Genomic DNA, 27,604 nt, shown 5'->3' with positions numbered 1-27,604 from the left:
GTGAATGTCTTCAAATAAAATCTGTAATCTATCCATTACAAGCTCCAGAGGATGCTAAGTCTCTGCAGATAGCAATATTATTTTTTTACTCCTTTCTCTGTGAGATCTAAAACTTTACAAACGCTTTGTATTTCTTAAAACTTTTATGCTTTAATGACTTTGAAATTGTACTAAAGTTTAACACATTCCTGTCAATGTTAATTCAAGGGATTTTTAAAACCTTGCAAACATCTGTGGGTGTCCCACACTGTAGACAAACACGGAACCTGAGGAAACATGCTTTGACTCAAGCTCTTTAACAGTTAAAATATTGAGTTTGTTATTTTTTTTTTTTTTGGACAATATAATGAGTTTAATGCAAGTTGCAATTGTCTACATTTTAGAATATACAGTCATTGGCATACCTGATAATGGGCCAGCATGTTCAGTCTCTTCCAGTCACCTTCGATCTTTGTGGTGACGTCCTCATCCTGCAGGATCATGCGCTGTCCTCGACCCTGACGCCATTCTGCAATCACAAAGAAAAAACAAAATGAAAAGATCAGGATATTACCAAACATATTCATGCAACACTATTTTTTGACAATATTTACTTTTTACTCTTAGTTGTTTTCTCTGCCAAGGAGATTCTGTTTTTGCCCCTTTTCTGTGCATCTGTCAAGTTATCTCAAAATCTTGGCATGATGTTTGGTGTGCTGATATGCCTTAGGTACAAGAAACAATTTATTTTGGTGGTTGTCCTAATGTTTGTTTTCTGCTTTTAGGAGACAGTTGTGTTTTTTAACCACAACAACAATTAAGGCAGACAAACAGTTGGTTCTAAATCCTAAGGGTATGTTTGCAGTGACAATCAATACATTTAAGTTAAATTCTAAAGGAAATTATGTTATGTAACTGGGAGTAAGAACAGGTAGAACAGTTCTAATGGCACTAGTTTTAACTGCAGCCATGTTAATATGGCTTGTACTTAATTCTATCATTCACATAATGTACTGTATATTGGCTATATGTGTAGCACTCTAATTCTCCCCATGGATTAAAAAAAGGTTAGCTTGCAATTCTAACCTTAGTTTGTAATTCTTGAAAACATGAACTCCATCAACACCAGAAAAAAAGCAGAAGAAAGCATCACTTTTCTAATCAGTCTGCCAGAAAAATAGTTGTCACTATTTCCATCTTCATCTACTGAGGTTTTTCAGAACAATAATTTCACATTGTCATGAAAAGCCTGAATAGAATCAAAAAGAGGAGAAAAACAACATTTTAAGAGTAGGAGTAGACGAGAAAGGCAAAGAGATGTAGAACCAAAAGAGAAATGGCACACGTGAGAGACAGTAACAAGAGGCGAGTTGAATTAATCACCCACTCTACTCTTTTTAGAAAGAAGCTCTCCCTCTTAGCTTTCCATCTCTTTCGCTGGTGCGATCGATGGGTGTGATTACAGCTGCATGCCCAGGGCTTGTGCACTTCCTTTTCCATCTGCAGCACCGGGCCTTGTGCTCTGCTCTCTGAATGCGCTATTGGTCCCTGCTCTCCCCTTGTCAAACCCCCATCCACTGCTCTAAGCCCCCTGCCTAGCTGCTCTTATTGTTATTGCTGGAAGCTTTGGTAGAAGCAGATCAGACTCCTATCCATGCCAACAGTATACGGAGAAACTAGAAAGCTACACACACAAAGGGACAGCTTACCCAAAGACTGCAGATCACCTAATTTCCATACTTTTCAACAAGTAACTTATAATGCACATGACAGTCTTTCATTTAAACAACAGGACGGCATTTACATGACCTTACAACCAAATTACATCTACACTACATATACAGGAGGCTTCACACATCTGTGCAACCTCAGCACAAAACAAAAGCTTTGATAGAAACATCTCACAATACCCCAGCAAAATTATCATAAGTGAAAAAGGAAAGGCATCTTGAAAACAAACAAGCAGATGATTCCTCTATTCTTTTTGCATACATCATGGGCTTTATGAATGTTATTGTGTCTGTCCTCCTTGCTGTGCTTCCCACTTGCATCGGCCACTGTCATCTCCCATTCTGATCACAAACAGGAAAACAAAGCGACAATCACTGTGGTGCATGATGAGGCCTGTCTTTGGAGGATCGACCAGAATTGTGTTAGCATCTGAAAAATCTGCAGGAAATAAAGATTCTCCTGTTGTTTTTGTCTATACAGTACATCTTCCCATAAAGATGCAAATGAGCGCCCGTCTCCAGTCGAGGCTCAGCAAACAAATGAAGAAAAGAATAAATAAAAGAATAAACTTAGTGTGAAACCAAAGCAAACTGAGATTACTCCAGTTCCCAAATCCAGTGGTCGCTAATCAGTAGGAAGAGAAGAGTGTGCATGTGTATAGACTTGCATTATAGACTCACACAGAACCAAAGAGATAAGGACTTTGGGGAGTGTATGGAAGCTGATGGTGAAGAGAAATGCTGAAGGTGACTGTTGTACTCCGCAGAGATGCATGAGACACATTTGCTACTGGCAACACGCACACAAGGCCACAAAGACACACACACAGGGCCTAGCTTCTTTGTTCTCAGGCCCCATCTTCTCTGAAGCCCTGCGGGGAACTGTGGATTGCAGCAGAGGGGAATTAAAAACAATATCTGGGAAAACAACACTCCTGGCCAATCTGTCTCAGGACAGGCCTGCCTCAATCCCATTATCCTTATCAGCCTTTGCAATCAGCCTGTGTATATGTGTGTGTGTGTGTGTGTGTGTGAGTGTGAGAGAGATCATGAGAGCCACTGATATTACCTGTATACATAGAGCACCTCTCTTCAAGTTAAAAAGTGTGTCAAAATAACAAAACAACCAACAATCAAATGGAAAAAAAATTTCCACTCGGCATGACTTTAAAAAAAACCATACAGGCGTGAAAAGATGTCAAACGTGCTTTCAGTCTGTTTATGGACTTACAATTAGCAGAGAACTTTTTTTTTTAAGTCTGTGCAGCATGTCTGATACATGCTGTAAATATAGCACTGAAAAAAACATTTTATTCCATATGCATGTTCTCTTGTAAGCTTGCATTTACTTATTCTCTCTCTCTTACTTACAATCACACACGTACAGAACGAGTGGCCAGTTAACTCTGACAATTTCCAATTCCCTTTTGTAATAAAACAATAATAGAACACCACATCCTGCCCAAAGGGGGCCATAAAACAATTTTATCCAGGAATGTCGTCAAAAGGCTAAACCAATCTCTTCACTTAGCTATAAGACAGGCATATTCCCTACAGTATACACTCAGCCCATCTTAGATCCGAGGTTGGTTATAAATATGCTATTACGAACACACAACAGGGGCTTAGAAAATCCATCTGGCAATATTAAACCATAAAAAGCACAGTGCATGGTGCATAGACAGCCTGTAGGTATTGGCAGCACAAACAATCATGGACAATATTGTTATGCTCACAAGCATGCATGTCTGTGTACATGTACTGTCCACACACACACAGTGTACCAAACCCCCTGATTACTAGATGTCTAGCAGAGAAGGTATATCATTGCACCCTCTCCTATCAGAGGGCCCTTAAAGTAATCTGCAAATATATTAGACCCAAGTTACATACAATTGATAAACCTAAGAAATACAGCTATACAATAACTAAATACTATAGCTTCCAGTACGAGTCATAAATGGCAAGAATGATAGAAGGAAAGAAAGAAAAAAAGATTTTGTAGGGAAGAGATCACTGAGCGTCTCGATTGATTAGCTGATTAATCATGTGACGCAGACGCTAGTCGACAAGAGAGTCGATCGATGGGAAGTTTGGGGAGGGGAGAGGCCAATCTCAGACATCTGACAGAGAGCTAGAAAGTCAAGTCTCCCGAGGTTGAAAAGAAAGCTGCTTCTCTATATCTAAGAAGACTTGTACTTTTTAAGAGGGGCTGAGAGGGGTGGGGATGTCTTTGTAAAAATCAATGGGTGTCTACGTTCAGGCTGCTTTTCTCCAGGCACATAGATGGGAAACTGCATGGATAGAAATGTTCTGACAAGCTGTAACGTAACTACATGGATATGCGGGAGCAAGACCTCTCATCAACTACAACCCTGAAATGTAACACGTAAATACATGAAGAGGGGTAAAACTCTGTACCTCTTACAGCCCGTCATGACAGGACTACATGGAAGGACTATCGCAGTAAATGTTTTCATTAGACTTAAACAAAAGGTTCCAGTAAAAGATTTGTACCAAGGTCCATGTCGGAGGCTTTTAGGCGGTGGGAGTGTGGGACATTCTTGTAGATGGCATCCAGGATCTTCTCCTTCACCTGGCTGATGGTATCGCAGTTCAGCACCTTCACCTGGATCTCTGGGCTTTTCTCATTCTCTGGATGGATGCAGTTCACCACCTGTAGAAGAAATACAGACAAGACTGCCACTGTGAGGGGGGGCTGGCAGCAAGCTGCCGGTGAAACAGTATCCCTAGCGTTGACTTTTGTTGTTTTAAAAGGCTTTCGTTATATTTCACACGTGGGAAATGTTTTCTGGGTATCTATAGGTAAGGATTCTTGCAATATTTGCAACTGCAGCAGTCAACCTGGAAAGATATAAGCATGTGTGCAAGTTGATTTAGTGCAAAGGATAAATTGTGCTATATCTAATGATTGTTTAATCTTTTGTTTGTGTGTTATATGTTAATAATGTTGATTGCACTGTGGATTGGTACTCAATGGAACTACAATAATTTTGTGCTTGCCAAAGGGTCTGCGAGAGAATTGCAGCAAAAAAAAAAGATCATTCACCAGGGAAACTGCTCTTTCCTCGGAGCTTGAAGAGAGACAGCAATGTGCTACCTGAATTGATGAGCAATAAACCAGCTAATTTTAATATTATTAGGATATTCATCAGTTCTTTCAGTGCTGCCTCCAGGTGTAAATACTCAAATGACAAGATGAACATAAATACACATTATAAGTGAGAGGGTAAATGTGTTATCTTTTATGTATGTACCGTCCCAAGTGTGCATGTTTACTGTATATATAAAATTCAAGCCTCCTTTCAAATATATTTATCTTTACATGGAGTTTCTACAGATCTATTATATATTGTGGAAAATGGTGTGGTGAGTATTGGTGATTCTGTTGTAAAAGTCCAATCTGAAGCAAATTTCCAAACAGAGTACAAACAGATTTGACACTAGAAAAGAGAGACGGATGGACTAAATAGTACCTGAGTTTCCCCTGCTGAAACAAACAGTTTGGAGAGAGAGTGGAGAGAGGACAACAATAGACAGACTTGGGGAATAAATGAGAGGTTCCAGAAAGCGAGAGTTTCAGCGTCTCTCTGCTTATGCAGACACACACATGCATAATCTCTTTCCTTTCTCTTCATCCCGAAACCCTGCTCTTTTCCTTGACAGCTCCAGTCTCAACAGGAAGTGGGGTGGCTACTCCTGTGCCCCCTTCATGTCAAGCGTGACAACGACAACTTTATGTCCCATTGCTCATCTCATGACTGACAACCCATAACCACCCTTTTTCTCTCCTCTTGTCCCTGGAAGCATATTAAGTGTCCTCTTTCAGCCCTTAGACCCCTGGGCAGTTGAACTCCATACCAGCGTCTTGTAGTCAATCTGTTGTCTGATGAGCTTGTCCTCGCTGAGCGAGTAGCGTGCCTCTCCTGTGATGGAGTCAATGGGGCCTTTCTCCATCTGCTGCTTGATGGCACAGAAGAGGGAGAAGAGAGGTTCACCTGCACACTCCTGCAAAGAGATTTGGAAAGAGAGGAACAAAGAAAAAGTTTGGAGGGAGGAAGAAAACTTTGAAGCCATTTCTACACTCCACTTACTGTCAGCTAAGTTTAATAATGGCTGAGAAGAAATCTATCTAAAATGTTGTAGTTGCTTTTTGTAATGTTTTCCAGACTGCCTTGCATCCAGAGTTGCTGAGCAAGACATATAAACATCATGTTCCAAACTCTATCGTTCCCCTAAATTAAAGAAAATTGTTCCACCTATCAATATATAAGCTTTGCTGAAAATGAGCCGGAGTTTAGGAAAGATTTGATGGATAAACAGTAAAAAATGCCATAAAAGACAGACTCTTGAAGCCACCCCCGTCTTCCCTCCTGAAAACACTGCTGTTTATCAAACAGAAGAGATTGGCCATTTATCATTGTTTTTATTCTCCTCCTAGCTGCAGTAGAGGGATGAGTGGAGCGATGGAGGAGAAAAACAGGATGATGGTGACATTTTTTTGACTCAAGGGTGGAGAGGAGCAGTGAATTTCGCTTTTAGTGAATACTGGTGCCCTCGGAGTAAAATGTACTCCTCTTCAATGGCACTTCGACATCAGCATACATGCTATCTGAAAAAGGACAACTAATTCTCTAATGAATCTAAGAGGTAGTTGTGACAGGAAGACTGGCCTTTAATCGAGACTACCACAGAAGAAGAGAAGTAAACTTCATGTATTGATGTCTATCACAATTATTTGCTATTGTATCCAATCAATTCCTAAATTTCACAGTAAAAAAAACACAAACAATAACTATCAGTGAGGACACTAATGAAGCCAGCAGTGAGGTGACAGCAATTTCATTAACTTGGTTTGGGATTAGAATTAAATTACTTGTGGTAGTTTTTTCCAGAACCTTAAAATGGTCAGTTAAGTTGAAAACTAACATTTAAGAATTACCTTCAGAAACTTGTAGAGGAGGAACGTAAACCAGTTGGTGAGCATTTTCTCTGCAACAGATTCAGTCCTGAAAACAGATAGACACAAAGCACATAATGAACATATGATCCCCGCGCTCTTATTACCATCATAAATATTCAACACCATCATCAAATATTCTGCTAATGAATAGGCATTCGTTACATAAATATAATTGCGAACACATGAATTGAGAGAGCCTTTGCACATGTTATATGATGGCCTTTCAGACAATCTTTCGGATGGCTTTTATGCTCAGGCACGCCAAGGGCAGCGCGTCTACAGTGGCGGGGATTTTAACATGAGGCAAAGCAATTAAAAGCCTTTATTTGATCCCAGTGGATTGATGTCGTTAGGGGCTGAAGCGGCTCTGTAATAACACTGGCCTCATTATCAAGCGCTCCCTTGCCTATTCACTGGACTAACACTCGATCCGTGCACAATAGAAAGTGAATGAATACATCTCCCTCTCTTTCTCCGACTGGCATCCATGCTCCACTGGTATGGCAAAATGGTGTGTGTCTGCGTTTGTGTGTGTGTCTGTGTTGACCTGGGCCAACAGTGTGATTGATCCCGTGTGAATGGCTAATATGCATACATAATAACAACAGCGGTCGTGGCGAGGGTAGAAAGAGGAGAGGCGAGGATCAGATATCCTTTGACAGCAACCTTCTTGACCAGCAGCGGGGTGTGTGGGTAATCTGTCACAACACCTCAAACACACACACCCCTCCCTCTGCTTTCAATGAGCAACTACCATAGGCATCAATATTTCAGGATTAGTGTCCATTGTTTTCGTGTGTGTGTAGGTTTTGTCCCGTGTTTCGGCTGCCACCTGCAGCCCTCCCACCTTTCACCATTCATACAGCCTCTTTAAGGGGCTCCATACTGAGGCGTGAGGGGGGACATGATGCCTGCTGTGCCAGTGGGCTGGCCTGGCACCCCCCGCCAACACTGGCACAACACCTGGGGGGGATTAACTTCCTGCCTCTCACTGTGCCAACACTTTCATTTTGCCGCCCCTCCCGCCCTTCCGTCGTCCACAGATCCAAGGGTCAACAAGGTCACTTTTCATCTTTTCTTTCATGTGTCCTTGCTGTCTTCCTCCCTCCCTCTGGCTGCCCCACTCTGGATCCTGTAATCATACACACTTCCAAATCCTCTCCATTTCCACAAATGTAGCCCATCTATCAAAGGGATAAAAGGAACATGGAGAAAGGAGGAGGTGCACAGGCAAGGAAGGAGGGAGGGAGTAGTGAAAAAGGCAAATGAAGAAAAGAACAAGAAGAAATGGTTTGGCTTAGTCTGGCCTTCCCTTTTCTTCTTTTTAAACTTCCTTTTTCTTACTCACTTCCAATTTTTTTTATTTATTGTGTTTTTGTGTGCCTATGTAAGTGGACAAGTGTGCGGCTGTTTTAAGGCTAGCGTGCAAAAAGCACAAATTAATCCCACTGCGTATGTATTCAGAAACTGCCATGTGTGCTGACTAGTGTTTATTGTGTGTGTATCTGTGCATGCTTCTGGCAGTGGGTGCCAGCCCTGCAGTAATAAGAAGTCTTGGCACGGCCCCACTAGTTTGCTTATGCTCATTCTCAATCACAGCACAGTCTATGGGGAACAAGGATAAAAATCGCACTGTGACGGAGCTGCTTTAAGATCTAACGTTTGGTAACATTTGGTATTACAACTTTCGGTCAATCTTCTCTAAACCTCTCCTAGGCTGCTATTCAAAACACAGCACAACCTATGTTTGGGTTAATGCAATGAAATGTGCCGTGGCGTGTTGGCATGGTCTGGCTTGCCTACTTGGCAGCCAGTCAGAGGGGCAGTGGGCATTGAGAATGATCTAGAGCAGAGGGGACCTGGCAGTGCTTAGTTCCCTCTGATTACCGAGGTAGGGTTGATGAGAATCTGTGCTTCATCACACATTTAACATTTTGGTTGGCCATAGCTGCCAGTAACATGTATTTGTGTATCTGTATGAAATGGACATTTAGACTTTCCTGGAGAACTGTGAAACTTTGATGGTAGATGTGAACATAAAATCTAACCAATAAAGCCAGAACAAAATTCTACCAAAACAAAATCAGCCTCTCTCCTTTACTGAAATTTCTTTGGGTTACACTGATATACTGGGGACTGATTATTTAATTGACTGATCATTTTGACACCACATACTATAAGTAAAGAGGCCCTTTCATGGTGTCTTTAAGACCCATCATAAACATCACATTACGTTCACAGACATAAATACAAAGACATTAAAGGAAAAAGTTAATCTCAAGACTCTATTCTCGTAAAAAGGAGCAAAGGCAAAGGCTGTGTTAACCAAACATGTAACTGCATCTGAGAGTCTCCCCCGGCTTCGGTCACATGTTAAAACAGCACAGCTTGAAGTCAGAAATCATTTCCATTTTCCACTCTGGCTCCCGGTGAGGAAGATTGGTCATCATATGTGTCAAACAGTCTCACAGTGACGGCTAGCTGCTAACACAGACTGTATGTTGCGCACATTTATTCTGTCTATTACTCACACAACACAAATGTTCTTTCAACAGAGATTATCCTTACAGTTAGACAAGGGGGGCTTCAACCCTGTGTGATGATTGTGTGTCCAAGTTGGAGCCAAAGCAAGGTTGTGATCGATGCAAGAACATATTGGGCTTTCATCGTTTGACCAATATCAAAACTGCTATTTTGACGCATCAACTGCAGCCAAACTAAACTTAAGGCTATGGAAAGGCTGTTTAACTCTGCATGATGGGAAGAGGGATGGTGGTGGGGGGAGGCGAGTGTGAGATGGAGAGAAGAGAGGAGTTAAAGGAGGAGAATGCAGCAACGAATGCGACAGATGGTTGTGGAAGGCTCTCGTTAGTTTAGCTTGCCTGGTGGTTGTGCTTCAGTACAGGTTGAGATGGGACAGATGGAAGGATGTGTGTTTGTGTGTGGAGAGACAGGAAAAAGACACACATGCGTACACACACAGATTTTCTTGGAAGAGGAGGCAGTGGGTAACCGTGCTCAGATGCTGTGCCAGAGACACCCTGCTCATGCACTTTAAGCATTGATTTAGCAATCACGAAAACAGGGGAGGGGGAAGAGGAGGGGAGGAAGAGCTGGGAATATAGATTGAGAGAGCGAGTATAAGAGAGGAAGAGAGAGATAAAGATAGTGACGGTGTGACACAAGCGGCACAAGCATCAGAACTGAAGACAAATAGAGGAGAGAGCAGTGGAGACTGAGCAGACAGAGGCAGGTAGCGAGGGAGAATAACACTCAAAATGAGCAAACGTGACAGAAAGAATGAGAGAACAGACAGAACAAATTAAAGAGAGAGAAGAAGAGAGGGATGGGTGCTATCTTTCCTAGACAATATTAAGCTTCATCTTCACAGCCTTATGCCTGTGTATCTTGGCTATTTTCAGCTGCTATCCAAGGACATGCCAGTCAGCCCACTCTATGGGGTGGCGTAGCTTGCTCACACTGCCTCATCACATCTGAAATGCATGCTGGGATGTTGAAGGACTAATAAGCGCATCCAAGGAGAAAGAGTGAGATGAAGACAGTCTGATCAGTGCCCATCACAATCGTGTGTCTGACAAATGGGCAATCAAACTGGATGTACATTTGTTGTAAACATGTGCTCTCCCTCCAGTGCTGGCTGAATGCTATGGCGTTTTCCCCCCAGGTTTTCCTTCTCCCTCTCCCTTGATGACAAGGATTGGGAGAGGAAGAGAAGGAATGTGGAAAGAAAGTGTGCTAGAAGAGTGTGTTGTATTCAGACTGTGCTTGAACAACAGTTGTTTGTTGGTCTTTGCAGCACTTGTAGTGTCTACTTCTTTGAGAATTTCCTCCTAAATTCACAATTAAATCAAATTCTGACATGACATAAATCAACGATATCTAGGTATAGCAAATACAAGGTGCTGGTGACATGTAAACTAAGTGATCAAAGAGCTGATCTCACGACTTGCCTCCATGCCCCAGTAGTCAGCTTTCCTCACTTGGTGACACAGCTTTAAGTGTCTCCATTGTCCTTGACTACCTCTCCCTGTCTCTGCTGTACACGTCATCTCTTATGTTGTATCTACTGCCAGGATCAGCGGTTACTCCATTGTTTAGTGGCTGCACCATGCTCGGTGAGTTCTGGCTGCAATTAATCATGCCTGCCCAGACAGCATTAATCTCTCTCTGCATCACCAAGTAGTCTAAATAGGCTTTCATGAGATGAATATGCCCACTGTCTTGTGGATGGTACGATGAACAGCATTCATTTCAGTACTCTCCATATAATATATGCTTGTTATATTGTATTTGTGTGTGTCTTTACTGACAGAGATGAGTTTTTAGCTGAAGGGAGAATCAGAATTTTAATTGAAATTAGACAGACAAATTAATTTGTGACATGCCTGTCATATCATCTGGGGGTGTCAAGACTTGACTGTCGACCCCCGAGCAAAACAACGTACAATACGGTGTGCATATATGTATAGAAATGGAGGCACACATTACACACATACACAACAGCTGTGAAGAAGCCGGTTTCCTCAAGTAACCATATTCATCACATTTACCAAACACTGCGGGCAGGAAGCATAATCACATACAATGCTGTGTTCAAGTGCTACCATTATGGCTTTTACTACAAATCCAAGGGAGGATTGTGATTGTGTGAGAGTGCAAGCTTTCACTTTCTCACTTTCTTTTTTCATAAATGACTATTTTTTCCACCACTATTTGAAATTGGATTCACTGCTAATTAATCATAATTATTTTGCTAATGATGTGCATGGCAATGCACTCTGGTGTCTCTGAAACAGAGTCAGCAATTCAAGGTCACGGGAATTAATCCAAACATGTCACACATAGGAAACACAGAGTAGCATATCCTGACCTTGATAGTAAAGGGTTGACATTAAGCAGTACAAACCTTTGTCTCTATCCCTAACCAAGCACAATACATCCCTAAGTTTACAGAAGTTGAATGTGTGTGGCAGTTGTTGAGTGTTTAGCATAAGGCCTTTGACTTTTTTTTTTAAAAAGAGAAAAATTGGGTTGGACATTTCCTTCCTTGGTTTAGAATATTCAGCAAAGCAACTACATCAAAAATGGTCATTTCCAGCCTTGTAACTTGGGACACTTGTTAGACAGTGATAGGAATATTAAACTCTTCACTTCTTTTTTGTGCCTGCTTCTCACCTGCGGAGCAGTAGCTTAGGGTGGTTCTTGCTCTCTAGGTTGCGGTCTATGAGGTCAGATAACAGGTGCTTTAGGACATCAGTGGCGTACTCCAACTTGCTCTGCAGCACTGTCATGATAAGTGAGGCCACGTTGCCACGGTCTCTCATGGAGAAACCACGCTGGGCCTCCAGAGTGCGAATAAAACACAGCAGGTAGACCTTGTTGTTAATGAGCTGGCCGAAGAGCTTCAGCCCCTTCTCCACTTGCTCCTGGCGGTAGCCTGGCACCTGTGAGGAAACACGAGAAATGTTCACTTGATTGAAAGACATTAAAAATAACAAGGTGGGAAAAGAATACAGATTCTGTGTGGCACATTCAAGGCGATGACCTAATATTACTCATCAGTTCATTTAAATGTAATATTAGCTCTAATCAAATACTTTAATCTTTTTATATGGGATACCTTAATATTAGTTTAATTGTGTAAACAAAGTTTTATGTTACATATAATACTTATCATAATTCATATTTTTAGATTAGGTTTATAGATATGCTACATTAACAAAAGCTTAAACAAATGAAAATCTGTATTAGAATAATAAATAAATTAATGTATAGTTTATCTACTTAAATGTGAAATTATTAGTTAATACATCCATCTTCATAAATAAGGATGGAAAGCAGAGAGAAATAGAATGAGAGAAAGAAAAAATAATCTAGGGAGATGAGGAGTTTAACATCTTCCAGCTTTTTTTTACATTTAGTCTGAAGGTTGAGAAAAAAGGCAGGAAAACACTAAGCCTCTTGAGAGAATGTTTATTACTTTGATGGCGCTGTGTTCCACACTAATGCAAGTAGAAAGGGAGTGCGGTGATGTGAATTCCCCTCGTCTGAGCCCATGATTGTCCCTGCAACATTTATACTAGTAACTTGCCGCACATGCTTCCTTTCTCTTTTTTTTTTTTTTTTTACATAAATAGCACCTATTGAGATTATGTATTTTTTTTAAATCTGTCAAAAGCACTTGTGGTAAGAGAGCATCTCTTTGTACCCAATGCAGTTGTCAACCAGCATATGTTCTGTCTTTTTACCTTTCCTAGAGGAACCCCTTGTAATCTGCTGGGAGCTATTGTTAAGTTGCAAGTCTAATTTCATACCACCTGACAAGATGTGTACAGTGTTTGTGTGTGCACGTGTGTTTTGAGTGTGCATATAAAGTATGTATGAGTATATACCGGCTCACATTGAAATCTGGAAAAACTCTGAAGTGTATGTGTTCATGTGCATATTTTCTGCCTTTGTTTGTATCCACCCAAATAAACTGTGAATGTTTATGGGTTACAGACCCAACAAATATATTGTACAGAACCATAACACATGTCTCTTAGGACTATGGAGAGACAGTGCATAAAAAACACAAAATGTCCTGACCAACACACAATGTCCATGGGAACACTGGAATATTTGAGTTTGACATGTTGACAGGTGGAGCAGTAAAACAACTGCTGAAACTGAATTGTTTCCATAAAGATCAAGAGGGAAGTGGGAAATATAATGGCAGAAAAAAATCATACAAAAGCAGAGAGCAAAATGGGATTTAGGTGTAAAGTGAAATTGTTGGGGAAATAGAGGGAAAGGAAGTAATTTTGATTGCTAAGAATAGACTAGTTACAAGGAACAAATAACATGTCAAGAAGCAGGCTTCTGACACATGCCAGACTATATTTTAATATCTTTCTACATGTAATTCTCATTTTAACTGAGTGCCTGATACATTTTTAAATATGTCAGGACTGAGCAAACTTCCCATCGTTTAAGTATTGGTATTTATAACTGTCTACAGCCCACAGTCACAAATTTGACTCTAAAGTCTCAGATACATCAATAACAATTAAGCAGTCATCAACTGCCTAAGACAAGCCTGCTGCTTTTTTCATTAGGCTCCTATTCCACATTATACTCCTCATACAGTTCGACATTTATCCCAATTAAAACATAATTAATATTGCTTATTACTGGGAAATTCTCATCAAGGATAGAGTGGCCAACCCTGAGGACAGTGAAATGGGGGTCCATCATTCTCTTAATGGAACAAGACGACCTGCTCAATTATAGCTGTCTATCAATGTCACCACTGGGGATAAATGACTTGATTTTTTTCTTTTGGTTTTCTCCCTCTGATTGACTTTTAATTTGTTTTTGAGGTAGGGAAAGAAAACGGTGCAGCGTCTCATATCGTTTGAGTTATTAATGAGAGCGTGCTCCTGATTTGAGGGCTGCCTTGTTTGTTGTTGAAAAAGTGTTGCTGTCGGCCGTCAAAAGGCTTTTGTTTACCATACAGCAACACAAACAACATCGGCGTCAATTTCACCTACTGTGACCCACCACATTGTTAATTTGCTTGCTCATTTTGCTCTCTTTTCAATGCTAATTGCATTGCGATTGTTATTTGATAGAGACTGAAGAACGTGTAGACACACTTGTGTTATTTGCATCATTCAACTGGTAGTAGGACACTAAACTGACTGGGAAATTGGTATCAACTTCTTACACCTAGAGCTGTCCTCTTTCAAGAACTCCTTAGAACTGCTGATCAACACAAACAAAGCTCTAGTGTAAGTTCAGTCCGGAAGACTAGACTTCTGCTTGCTTAGGCGTAGTAATTCTCATACCATTCCGCCATTCACACTCAAGCATGGTCACTTATATTTCCTGCTGTCATTATCCGGGGCTGTCAAATCGGGGCGTCAGCTGTTCCATCAGCTGGTCTCATCTATCCAGTAGCACAGTGACACGCTGCTCTCAAGCATGTTAGTGTAGAACTTGACTTTTATTCCCTATGTACAAGGGATTCTTCCTGTCATCAATACAAAATCTCCACAATCTGACACCAGCAGAATCTAAATAGTATTAAGTCAATTTAACAAGCACTGTTTCAACCAATTACAAGGTGTTAAACATTTAACTTCATTAAAACAGACACTGACTAAAGGGGGTACACTCCATATGTAATACAATTTGAATATCAGTGAAACATTCTACCATACCTCCAGATCTCTGAGTACAGGATGTTCCTCAATGCCTGGGAAGAGGACCCTCATGGTGTAGGTCCTGTAGTCCAAGAAGGGGATTCCTGCTCCATCCAGATCACTGGTTAGCTCATGAATGTCTGTCTGGAGTTCTGCAAAAGCTGATGGATAATCCAGATACACAAACCAGATTTTATTTTTAATAGCAAAACAATTATCTTACAATAGTATATTTATGGCATCTATGATCTCATATAGTTACAGTCAATTCATCAGTTTCTTAGATATATAAATATAGAATGATAACTAAAGTGGCAGCACTGGGCGCTGGCAATACTGAATACCATAAAAAGTACATATTCTATTTTTACCTCACTCTACACATTCACTCTGCAAATGCCACTTTTATTTCTTTCATACCCTTTTTGAACTTTTAGTAGTTAAATAGAAGTCTTTTCACAAGATAAAAATAGTGAGATTTGACATTTTGTTCTAAACGAGTGTGCTTGTTTAAACAGAGTAAATAAATAATTTAAAAAGGTTAGAATTAGATTTCCAAGGTAGCAAAGTTAGTTGCATTTATTGAGGAAGAAAGACTCAAAATATAACCTACTACACATGAGCATCAACCTCTTACCCTCTTTGCACTCCAGAGCCACACGTGACTCGAGGTTGTCCATCTGCATCTGTAGCCTCTTCAAGGTCAGGTCACTCTCACGAGACTTGCGCTTGTAGGCGATGAGTACCACCACGATGAAGAGGATGAGCAGGGCACCGGCTGCAGCAATGCCAATGATTGCCGTGCTGCTGAGCGGGCTGTCGGACGTGATGTGGACCACACCCGGGGAAAACTCGATACCACCCACACGTGCCTTGTTAAAGTGAAAGATAAAGAGGCACATTATACTTACTGCATGCATGTACTGTACATGAATACACAATTTACTTATTTGAAAGGTTTTCATAGGGGAGGGCCATATGTTAGTATCTTGCTTGGATACTTAAAACATGAGACAAGTTCAATACACCAGAGCTATAGTCAGAGTACTTCAGAAATCACACTTTGAAAAGGTTCAATAATTTGACCCTTAGAAAAGGAGAAATAAGTGGTAATCAAACTCACAAGGAAGTATGGTGTACATCAAGGCAAAACATATCCCTATAAAGCCTTTCTCTGTCTTCAAATCAAGTTCTAAGCTCAGACAGACATATTGATTTGCGATTTAAATGTGTACACACTTCTTTTTATTTGTGCATCTACTAACTGTTTATCAGTAATGTGTCCATCTCTTTCTATGATGCTGGGTTCAGGTGGTAACATCAGGAAGCGCTTTTTCAAAGTGGTCCCTCTTTAAACCACAAATGGAATCTTTATTGAGTTTGCCAAGGCCCTAATCCTTCTTATTGAAGGCTTATTTGTTTTTGTCTGCTTGTGGGCAGTAACAGGAACCACACAGCTGATTGGATTAGAGCTGTAGTCTGTCTCAAAGTGGACAAGAAGATGGATAGAAAGCAACACGAGGAATGTCCGTCTGTCTGTCAAACTGTCAGTCGATTTGTAGGTCTGTCCGTCTGCCTGCCTTCTCCACCACAGCATGCCTATCTGTCATGTGTCTGTGTGTCTCTCTCCCTCGTCTTTGGCATGTGCTGTATCACTCACCAGGACCTTGTGTCGACCTGTCAGGTTGGGTGACTCACAGAGCAGCTGGGTTTCTGACACTGTTAACATGCAGGGCTTCTCGCCAATCAGAACTGTGTAGTTCAGCTTTCCATTACCACTATTGGTTGGTGGAAGGAAGTTCCGCCCCTGCAGGAGAGAATTCATGCATAAGTAGAGTTTGTATTGTTAAAGGGAGGGGTAAGAGAGTTAGGGGTCAAATAACGCATTTATATCTCTACTGATCGTACAGCAAATTGACATAAAAATATGTTATGGGTAATGGTCTACATTATGATCTGCAATATGTATGTGATTACTATAGGCATAGATGTCTGTACCTTTAATATTAATCTTACAGGAACGCTGACAGTGGGTATGCTTCTGATTACATATAGTCATCAATATATGCTGAACATAGAGCTGGGTGATATGGTTGAAATCAACATCACAATTTTAAAAACAATCTTTTTTCTGATATTGATTTTACAACATCAAAATCGGTGACTGTGTTTCACAGCTTCATACATGTTAAACAAAATCTTCAAAATCTTTTGCTAGTTTTTAATTACAATTTGATCAGAATCATTAATTTGAACAACAGAATTTTGTAAAATGCTAAAGGCAAAAAATAGTCATGAGTATATAGTACAATTCTACTGAAAGTCAATAACTTACTATCAATAAATAGCGATTGTCAGTAAGTGTCGGTAATATCTATCCTCTTACCTTCAGTATAATGGGTGATCCAGGTTTAAGCTCCAGCACCCCAGACACACTGAGTGGTTCAAACTCAGGATTGGGGTAGTAGATAAAGTTGGTGTTGTTGAGTGCCATCAGAGCCTGCACATCATCCAGTTTAAAGCCAAACTCATCAGGTCTTTCCGGCACCTCTTGCTGCCTGGCCAGACTGATGGGCAGCTCTGGGGTCTGGCACAGCATGGATGTAGGGCTGAGCACCTGGCACAACTGGCAGGAGACAGAGACAGACGGGAGAAGTTCTATTTATGAACATATCTTCTGCAAATGAAATGGAGTTCTTAGTGGAAGCAGATAAATGTTGTAAAAAATTAAGTTTACATACAGAAAAATGTTTAATTTGCTATGTGCATTTTGGGAGGTGTTGTGGTGTTTTCCATCTTACTAAAGTTACTGTGAATGACTATGCATCACTCCACATTATTCATATAACTCTCAATATACCTTATACTCAAATTATAACTAAGTTTCCTATTACTGACAAACTGGCAGTTGAACATGCACCAACTTTACTATATGCCATTAGACATCCCATCAACAGTTGGTGTGAATCTTTTATGTCACAGGTTTACATTTCACTAAGCCCATGGCAGACCCAATTCAAACTGGAAGCTCCTCTATTTTAAAAAGTACAAAGAAGAACCTGTTGGAGTATTTTCCTCAAAGAAAGCCACCAAATGAGGTGTAGTTAGAGAGCATGTGCAGTCTCACCACAATCAGGCTTTGATGTGTGAAGATTCAGGAGTGATAACTAAGCCTTACCCTTCCTTCATTACGCTCCAGAAAGACACCCCCACCCTTTCATCACTTCTTTAAATCCTGTCCCGTTATTCTTCTCTGTGAAATGTTCTTCTATCTTTGACACATTCTTATTCTGTATTCTTACTTTTTTTCAGTGTCTTGTCTCACTCCTGTTTTGTGGTTCTTTGTCTTTGCTCTGGTCTTTCATTTGACATGTTATGTGATTTAAATTCTTCCTCTTTATTCCCCTTTTTTCACATCTCTAAGACAGTTTTTTGAACAAGAACAGACTGTCCAATCTGTCATTGTCTTGCCACACACCCTTCAATATCCCTGTAACATCTCCATTCCTCTCTGTCTGTCAGGGCATTGACAAATCAACCACCAGCACAGGTCTCATTCACAGACATTTCAGTCTCATTCACGGACATTTCACATTTCCACAGTAACCTCTGCCATGCAGCCACTCAAAAACTATTGTCTGTCACTCTAATTGGCTCCTTCAGCATCAAACTTCTGCAAATCCTGCAAGATCTTCAGGACATCACTGACATGTATCCTACACTGCTGCAGGAAGGTAACTGCCAATCTTTGCACAAATGTTGCTTGAAAATGCTTTGGATGTTTATTTTTATTTTTCACTCATTCAGTGCAAAACTGAGCTGTGTAAGATTGAGAAAGTGAGATCTGAGGGCAAATTACCTGTATGCACATTTAATTCATGTTGGTTCAAAGTACAAGTTGCCTGTACAGTACCTTGAGACACAATGCCCTGTACAGGCATATGTGACCACAGATGTTAAACGTGGTGCAAGGTGATGCTCAAATGGACCATGAAGATAGCATTACCACATTCTGTTACTCCCTCTTCTTTCAATCAGATCACAGAGACCCTTGTATGGCTTTATCTATCATCCCATGGGTAAAAGGATGAATAGAGGGTAGAAGAATTTGATGAGGGCCAATCTCTGTGGTTTTTAGTTCAGTGTCAAAACTTCCCTATAGTTACAAAGGTGTGGAGAGGAAATACATCATTCTCTATTAATTCAATTGCAACCTGGTGATTTTCACAATGCCCTCTCAGTGTTCTCTCTCAGAGTTTTTTCCTTGACCCATTTACCTAAAAGTGGCACTGAGGCATTTAGTCATGCTCTGGAAAAAAGAAAATTATTCTGGCATTCACTATGGCTGATTTCCTTTGGAACATCTAGCTGACAAGTGAAGTTAGGGACTTGGAAACACTGCTGGTGGTAATGATATTTCATTGACTATGTGTGTGTGTGTTTGTGTGTGTATACAGTATATATGTGTTAATTTAATTCAGTCAGTCAATTAACTTTATTTCTGACCGCTGAACCAACATATATACATAGAAATAAAACTATTACAAAAAACAAACCATACCAAAAGAAAACTCCTTCAGTTATTTGACCTTGGATTTTTTTTTTTTTTTTACCAAGATCAACCACATTGTTTGTGTTCACAATAACTTACATTGAGTGTCTCATGGCTGTTATATTTAGCTCTGATGAGTGGGGTCTGAATGATGTCCAGGTTAGTTCCTGTCACTGTCACTGGGGTATGTCCACTGTGAAAGAGACAGAAGATTGACAACAAGGTTATAAGGATAGTTGTTTTGACAGATGGTGATATAAATTACTCACTGGGAGTGATATAGATGCTTGGACATGGCATAGCTCAGGCTGCTAGTGCAAAATTATGATGTTGTAGATTTTATATTATCCGGCTGTAGATGTTTAAAATTTTTTGTCTTTGTTTCTGACAAGTGCCTGCTTTGCTGGGATATCTCCATCCACAGGATCCATAGCATCTATCAGTATCTATTACCGGTGAGTAACATGCAAGCTTTTGTCAAAAAAGTTAACTGACTGAAATGTGCCCTTGTACCATACCTGTAGATGCTCCACTCGGGCTCTATCTTGGTGATGGTGGGATCTTCCACATACTCAAACCGCAGGTCTTTCTGGAGATGAGCCTTGTCTATGCTCACAGACACTGACACGTTTCCATAGCCATGCAGGGAAGCATGGGTTCGGCAAGTGAGCCACTGGCCACCCCTCCTAAAGTGATGATAGGATGATGAAAAACTAGTTATATTAGTTAGTTATAGACAGTACAGTAACCTAATATAGATTTTTATCACACAATATATCACACTGTGTTGACACGCAGGAGTCATCTCTCTAGTTGTTTATCACTTGGTGCAGACTACTAAATGATTCAAAAACCAATATCAATTTAATATTTAAGATGGTTGAATGCTTGCTTAAGTAGACATGGATAGTTTATTGACTGAACTTGGAATTGTGCATTGATCAGTGTTAGGTGGTGGATTACAATAATAATGTCTTTTAGCAATAATTTATACTATAAGAAAAATGGGATTTCCAATTCATTAAAAAAAACATATTTAGCAAACTAAAAGTTCACCATTGCTAAATAAGAGATTAAAGCTTCATAATTAAAAAAAATATACACCATTCCTTGATCACCACCATTTTTCCTCCCAGGAAATATAATTATTGTCTCAGTTTATGTAAGGAAAAACCGATCTAGCAGAAATGAGAACTGTCAGAGGGGTTTACTCCCTGCGGTTTGATTAACACTGGCTTTGACTGAGCTTTTAATTGACTGTTTGTGTGTTTGGCAGGATCCGCTCTGCCTTGTTCCCCACTAACCTCAGATAAGTGCATGGCTGGTCCTTAAACATGATTGACACGTTGCTCCCAGCATCAAGGTGGCTGCCGGTGATGTTTACGATGGTTCCCCCAGAGACGGGCCCTCGATTGGGCTTGAGGTTAATAATCCTTGGGATCTGGAGAAAGAGCAGATGTTGAAAGGTCAGAAGTCAATCAGAGGGTGAAATCAAGGTGAATTAAAGTAGCAAAATAAATGTGAATAAAAGTAAAATTCTAATGCTCAAAAAATAATAAATGCTCAAGAGACCATAAACTGCCTTAAACATACAGGGTAAAGAAGTTAATTAGTAAAGGTGAACCAGAATCATGCAGTATTCAGTATGGGGCAAAATTATAGAAATCCTCAAGGAGCAGGTAATAAGTATGAGGGAATCTGCACAGTTTTTTGTGTGCATAAAGTTGTGTTTGCATTATATTAATTTGTACAAATAAAAACAGATAAACATGCTGTGAATAAATCAAAAATGTTTAACTTACTGATATTATAGGCTACAGCTACACTATAATGGTCTACTCATGTTACTATAACAAGTGCTGTATGTTTTATTGAACAATATACAATGCATTGTCTCTTTTAACTCCTTGTTAAAAATAAACACCATTTCTACCTCCGTAATAGGCTAAACATTTCTAAAATTAGAGGTTGAGAAACAAATGAGTGAACTTGCTTCTACAGTGGTGTGAAAAAGTGTTTGCCCCCTTCCTGATTTTTTTGCATGTTTGTCACACTTAAATGTTTCAGATCATCAAACAAATTTAAATATTAGTCAAAAATAACACAAGAAAAAACACAAAATGCAGTTTTTAAATGAAGGTTGTTATTATTAAGGGAAAACAAAATCCAAACCTACATGGCCCTGTGTGAAAAAGTGATTGCCCCCTACACCTAATAATTGGTTGGGCCACCCTTAGCAGCAACAACTGCAATCAAGCGTTTGCGATAACTTGCAATGAGTCTTTTACAGCGCTGTGGAGGAATTTTGGCCCACTCATCTTTGCAGAATTGTTGTAATTCAGCCACATTGGAGGGTTTTCGAGCATGAACTGCCTTTTTAAGGTCATGCCACAGCATCTCAATAGGATTCAGGTCAGAACTTTGACTAGGCCACTCCAAAGTCTTCATTTCTACTGATTGACTGATTGAGCATTCTCAGTTACAAAGGCATCTGAGTGTTAATATACATACCTGTACTTACTAACCCCATTTACATACACTATACTGCGGTGGAAAGCTTTCACATTACAGTGAGACAGCAGCAGCTGATGTAGTCCACTGGAAGCTGGGCATAAAGTAAATCCTCCTCCAGTTCATTTGACCTTTTTATAATATCATCTTCAGCCTGCTGTGTAGTGTGACATCTAGACCTAACATCATATAATCCTGTACAGGAACCCCATTGAGAAATAAACCTCGGCCAGCGGCCATTAATGGATGGCAGTTAAAATGATATCACTGCATAAAACGAGTACATAATGGAAACAACTGCAAATTTATTTCAGATTGTGCAAGTGCGTGTGGACTGATGCTGATTAATTGTGTGCAGAGTGAGTGTTGGAAGAACAAAGCAAGTGTGTTATGTGTGTTTTTATGTGTTCATGTCAGAAAAATATTTTTATAACCATCAGTGTTTCTTTCTCATTCTGCACTCATTAGTGACTGCCAGTTATGTCTCACTGCTGATGCATGCATGAGAGAAATGAGACGAAGACACTTGGTGAGAACCACACCGTGTCGGATTACTGCCAAATACACAAGGAAACCAACATGTACACACAGTATAAACACAGTTGGTGAGAAACACAGACCAACAACCAGCAAGGTGCTAACATGCAGAGGGTGACATATGCAGCATGGGTGCATTACTGCTCACAGAGGCAAAATACTGTATGTAATGAATCCATCATCTACAACCATAATAGTCAGAGGGAACCCTACACCACAGTGATGTAGACATCAAAGTGACCAAAGAAAACACTGAATTTAGTGTAGTATGTATTACAAAAAGGCAAACCCAATGATTATTATAATTGTTTATGTTAAATATTTTACATGTTAATACAAAAAGATCAGATCAGAATACTGAAAGTACAGACTCACCACAAAATAGTAGTACTTGGAGGACTTTGCCATGAATTCTGGTCTGCACTCTCCAACCCCGACACAGACCTGCACATTCCCAGTATACTGGCTCTTCTCTGCTTTACCCATCTCACACACAATCCTGGAAACACACATTGGCATAGTTTTGGAATATATAAGGGAAAAAAAGCATAAGGAAATGCATATACAGACACACCCAAATGTATACGCCACACACAAAAATGCCTATACGAAAACCTCTAGAAAACCATGCTGCAGTTTGCCTTGCCTGCAAATGCAGAGAGAATGCACCCGAACCTATTTTAAAACCTCAAGAAAATAATGTACTATTTGTCAGTGACTTCACCTCCCGCGCACCTCCAACTTGTGGGAGAAAAGGGAAAAAGTCTCTATCCTTTTACATATGACCTCAAATACCTCTTCTGCTGGGTCAGCATTTGCTTAGAAAGTGCTGGCACACAACTTGCTTTCTTAGCAGAAGAAGTATTGGGTCTGTTGATAAGCCAACTTTAAACTAGTTTAAAATAATTTGATAGACGGCACCTGTAACAAACCAAAGCTCTGGATTAAACTCAAATGTCAACCTAATGTAACCTACTGAACTTTCTAAAATGATTATGGGACTGTGTATGCTTGTGTGAGTCGGTGTGTGTGTGTGTGTGTGTGCGCTACTACAAAATATGGGGGCCTGAGTTGTACTCTGCTGCCCACAGCAGTACACATACAAGTACTCTATGTGCACCGCTGTGAAGTTAAATCAAACTCCAATTTCTTCTGGTCTACAGATTAGGCCAATTTAGCATACCAGTTATTTCATAGTCTCTTTCTCTCTCTCTCTCTCTCTGTTACTCACTCAGCTTCTCTCTTGCTGCCTTACACATACAGGCACACATGCACACAAACACCCTGAGGTGAGTACTCTGACTCATGATCAGTTGGTCATGCTGACTTGTTATGGCTCTGCCGTGTGGGTAACATAGGTAAGAGTGTTGTTTCTGTGTGTGACTCAAGTGTCTTGTTCCCTGTAGGGCATGAAGTGTTCAGCTGTGGTCAAAGTGCTTTCAATGGGATTGTGGCAAGCAAAAGGAGAGTAGAAACATTATGCTGAATTTAGCTTTGCTGCTGTTCCAAAATATAGTTTGACTTCTTCCTATGGCTCCAGTGCAGCTGGAAAAGACTATATTCATAGATATTATGCACATTTTGGTCGACAAAATGGTGAATTACTACAGCAAAGATCATTACAACCTGTAATTATGAGTATATGTGCTATTAATAACTACCTCAAATGGGACTTACTGCTCTACAGGAATGTAAATTGAGACTAGGTGAGGCCATTTATTATCAGTGCTGCCAATGTTCTATATTCAGTCATCAATGTAAAATGTGACTTACTGTTCAGCAGGGATGTAGCCCTCACGTATGGGGGTGCAATCCACTTCGGCCACCTTCACATTATCCTGAATCTCTCTGAACTCCAGTCCCAGGTTCTCACCACGGATAGTCACGAGCGTGCCACCCTCCCTGGGACCCCGGAGAGGGGTGATCTGTTGAAATTCAAATCTAGACTGATGATTTTGGTGATGTGATTTTTTTTTGTTTTTCCAAACAACATGCATTAGTTCATTGCACAAAGCATTTTGCTCACAATACAAGCTGTGACTGGGCAGAAAAAGATGAGAGGCAGTTTAATTTAAAACCCAAGTCAGTAAAATTTATGATGTAAAAGGTATGATATAAATGACACTGAATTTGTTTCTCTCTTTTTGTCTCTTGTGTCTCCATGTTTATTGTGGAAAATCTGTCTAAATAGATTATTTTCCAAAATGTTTTAAATGTATTTCATGTCAAAGAATGTACTCAAAGATTTTTTTTTAAATTGACACAACTGCTTTTTGACATGGCAAGCATATAAGCGGACATACTGCTGACTGCATCGTATAGTAGAGTAAAAACATTTATCAATACTGATATCGATAATGTGTTGTGCCCTATACTTCCTTGACTCAAATTTCTTTGCCAAAGATTAAAAAGCTATTTTAATGTATTAACATAATATGTCTGTCCTATTTGATATCTCCATAAGCTGTCTCTCAATTCCTTGTCCATGCTGTATACAGATCTCAGTCTTTAGCTTTATAGGCCATTATTTTAAATTACAACTTTATTTGCAATTAGTTGAAATCTCAACTATTTTGAGATCCACGGCGGTGCACAGTATATTCATATTATAAAGCAGTGTTATCATGAGAGAGCTTCAATCATATTTTAGCAAAAATGATGTGATAAAGAGTGTTAATGGTCAGCTATTCAGACTACAATGTTCCTACTTCTTAGTGTTCAAAAGCAATATAGACAGTTCAAGTGTAGAAGGACAAACAGGTGATGAATGATAGCTATATATTTTTTTTCAAATTCTTTGGGTGTTCTGTTCACACATTATGTAACTCAGAAAAAGATTACTTTGCTGAAGGGTGGGAGGGCAGTTAAGCTCAGGGTTCAAGACTCAGGGTCAAGGGATTGTCATTTCTCAATCCTGTATTCACTGAAAACCATGACAATATATTATATAAGATTAACTTAAAACTTGGCATTGGGTGACATCTTTGCAGTAATCACAGTGTCCTTTGATTTATCAGTAACATCTCTCATTGTTGATGAGGCGGTTCTAACATCCATCAGCACTTTACTCACACAATTACTTTTTGGCCAGCGAGTATGTGTGTGTGCCTAGACATCATCAGGCCGGCCCAGATGGATGGATATTAGACACTGACACAGAATAGTCTGTTCCTATCTGTCTCTGCCAAATAGAAGTCTTCCATGCTGCATGCTGCAGACATGGGCCCAGCTTTAATGGTGCTGTGTCACCAGCCCCCTGAAAAATAGTAATCTCAAAGATTTTCACTGAGGCTGAGACTCTCATTGCTTCTCTGCTCAGTTTATAGTTGGCAGCGTGACCCCCTGCGGTGTTCACAGGTAGAGTGCTGAGTGAGTGTGTATGTGGCTTGTTGTAGTATGACAATCCTTATGTTACTACCACATGTGCATCAAACTATTTTAATTTGATTATTTTTCAAAGAAGTGAACTAAAACAAATCGAACTAACTTGAAAGGAACTTGCCAATCGAATGACAGAGGCAAGCTCAAGCCAGGTCATGCACAACACAAGTTCTCTGGCTGCCATGTGGGAGATATCATTATTGTATGGTTCAATGTCTCTGATTAATAAGGCTCCCTGCTGATATCTTAATGAAAAAGAGCCTTCTGGGAATGGGGCTACAATATATGCAATTAAAAAGATTACACACAATGCATTGTGGGCTCTCCATTTATTAGTAAATATGGAGGATGGAGAAGGAGAAAGACTTAAAGATAAATAGTGAAGGAGAAGGAAGTAGCAAAAGAATGAAAGAGAGAGGGAGAGGCGCAATGAGGCGTTGATTAGATTTGTGACTTTGACAAGATAATTGACGGTTGAGTAGAGGCAAACGCTTAATCTCTTCTCTCTCTCTCTCCCTTTCTCTTTCCATCTTTCTATGCGAGTCTCTCCCTCTCATATTGTTGATGGGAGATGTCATTATAATGAAGCGTATTAGAATGCATTAGGGCCCCGGTCGTCTTGGAAAAGTCCTCACTCCTCACCCACTGACAGTTTTTATGGGGGACGTGAGAAGGCTGCAATATGTCCCTGCTGCAGCCTCGGGGATGTAAGGAGAAATACAGGGCCCATCTCCAGAAATAAATCCACTGCTCGGGGTGAAGACAAACACTAGAGTGGAAGAATGATAGAGTGCACCTTACTGATCCAGACTCTTTAATAAGCGCAACAAGGGATAAAATATCACCATCTTCTCATTACCTTCCTCAAGAGTTGATTTGATTTTGCCTGGATAAAAATAATCCCAATGGTTTGGGTTATCAATGAGTAGAAGAGAAAATAATTAAGTCCCCTGTTTTGGAGACACCTTTGTACTCAGTGTCCAAAGATTCCAGACTTTCCTCTCCTGTGTCTATTTTCCTCTGTCTGACTAACCTCTTTTACTTTATTTAGAAAAAATACAGGAGAAAATGGAAAATTCTGCTGTTAACATGCTCTGTGGAGATTCATGTCAGATTCAAGGTTACAAAAAACAATGGGGTTTACAATGCTGCTTTCAGTGAATCTCAGTAAGGTCAGCCACTTATCTGTATGCTGGTCTATTTAGGATGATGTAGAGTAGAGAGTGGAGAAGGGATTATCCTTCCTGTTCCTCTTCCCTCTCTCTGTCCAAACCCAACACTCCCCAGGACACCAAAGGGGCTTCCCCCCTTCTGTCTTTTTTATCCATGCTTTGCTTCATCCCTTCATGTCTAGTCAGTCACCATCTCCTCCTAACTGTCCTCCTTGGGAAAAGGATGCAGACAGGGCCTTTATATCCATCATGGTGAAATGGAGAGGGCGTAGGGGTCTTCTTCCACCCCTTCAGCCTCATGTGACTCTAATCTGGCTCAGTCTAGCCATCCGTCACCACCTCTCTTTCATGTAAACCCAATCCATCCTCCTCTCTCTTCACCTAGGCATCTTTCCATCCATCTCTCCTTTGTATCATTTTATCCTTCATCTTGCTGACCCTTATCCATTTCGATGTTGCCCGCAGGGTTAAATGGGGGTTTGCGTGAACATCTGTGCAGAGTTGATTGATAACTAGCAAGAATGAGGATGAGAATGAGAATGAGTTGTCTC

The 27,604-nt window shown here is 40.2% G+C and overlaps 1 protein-coding gene across 4 annotated transcripts in view; it reads right to left on the bottom strand.

Annotated features, from left to right (window-relative positions):
- Positions 1-27,604, bottom strand: part of plxna4 (plexin A4) — a 240,005-nt gene that overhangs the window by 21,151 nt on the left and 191,250 nt on the right. For 3 of the 4 annotated variants that reach the window (XM_044185778.1, XM_044185777.1, XM_044185779.1), the window contains exons 13-26: positions 24,274-24,425; positions 22,876-22,999; positions 20,757-20,893; positions 19,971-20,138; positions 19,552-19,645; positions 17,287-17,526; positions 16,561-16,707; positions 15,538-15,772; positions 14,919-15,061; positions 11,890-12,158; positions 6,673-6,739; positions 5,592-5,738; positions 4,227-4,386; positions 405-508 (exon numbers count right to left, since the gene is read on the bottom strand). In XM_044185778.1, the coding sequence (XP_044041713.1) occupies positions 405-508; positions 4,227-4,386; positions 5,592-5,738; positions 6,673-6,739; positions 11,890-12,158; positions 14,919-15,061; positions 15,538-15,772; positions 16,561-16,707; positions 17,287-17,526; positions 19,552-19,645; positions 19,971-20,138; positions 20,757-20,893; positions 22,876-22,999; positions 24,274-24,425 (2,187 nt within the window). The other variant, XM_044185780.1, reaches the window with a different exon arrangement.

The sequence above is a fragment of the Siniperca chuatsi genome, linkage group LG23, assembly GCF_020085105.1.
Source record: "Siniperca chuatsi isolate FFG_IHB_CAS linkage group LG23, ASM2008510v1, whole genome shotgun sequence".
Lineage (NCBI taxonomy): Eukaryota > Metazoa > Chordata > Actinopteri > Centrarchiformes > Sinipercidae > Siniperca > Siniperca chuatsi.
The sequence above is the reverse complement of the archived record's forward strand: the minus strand, read 5'-3'. Positions and strand labels throughout refer to the sequence as shown.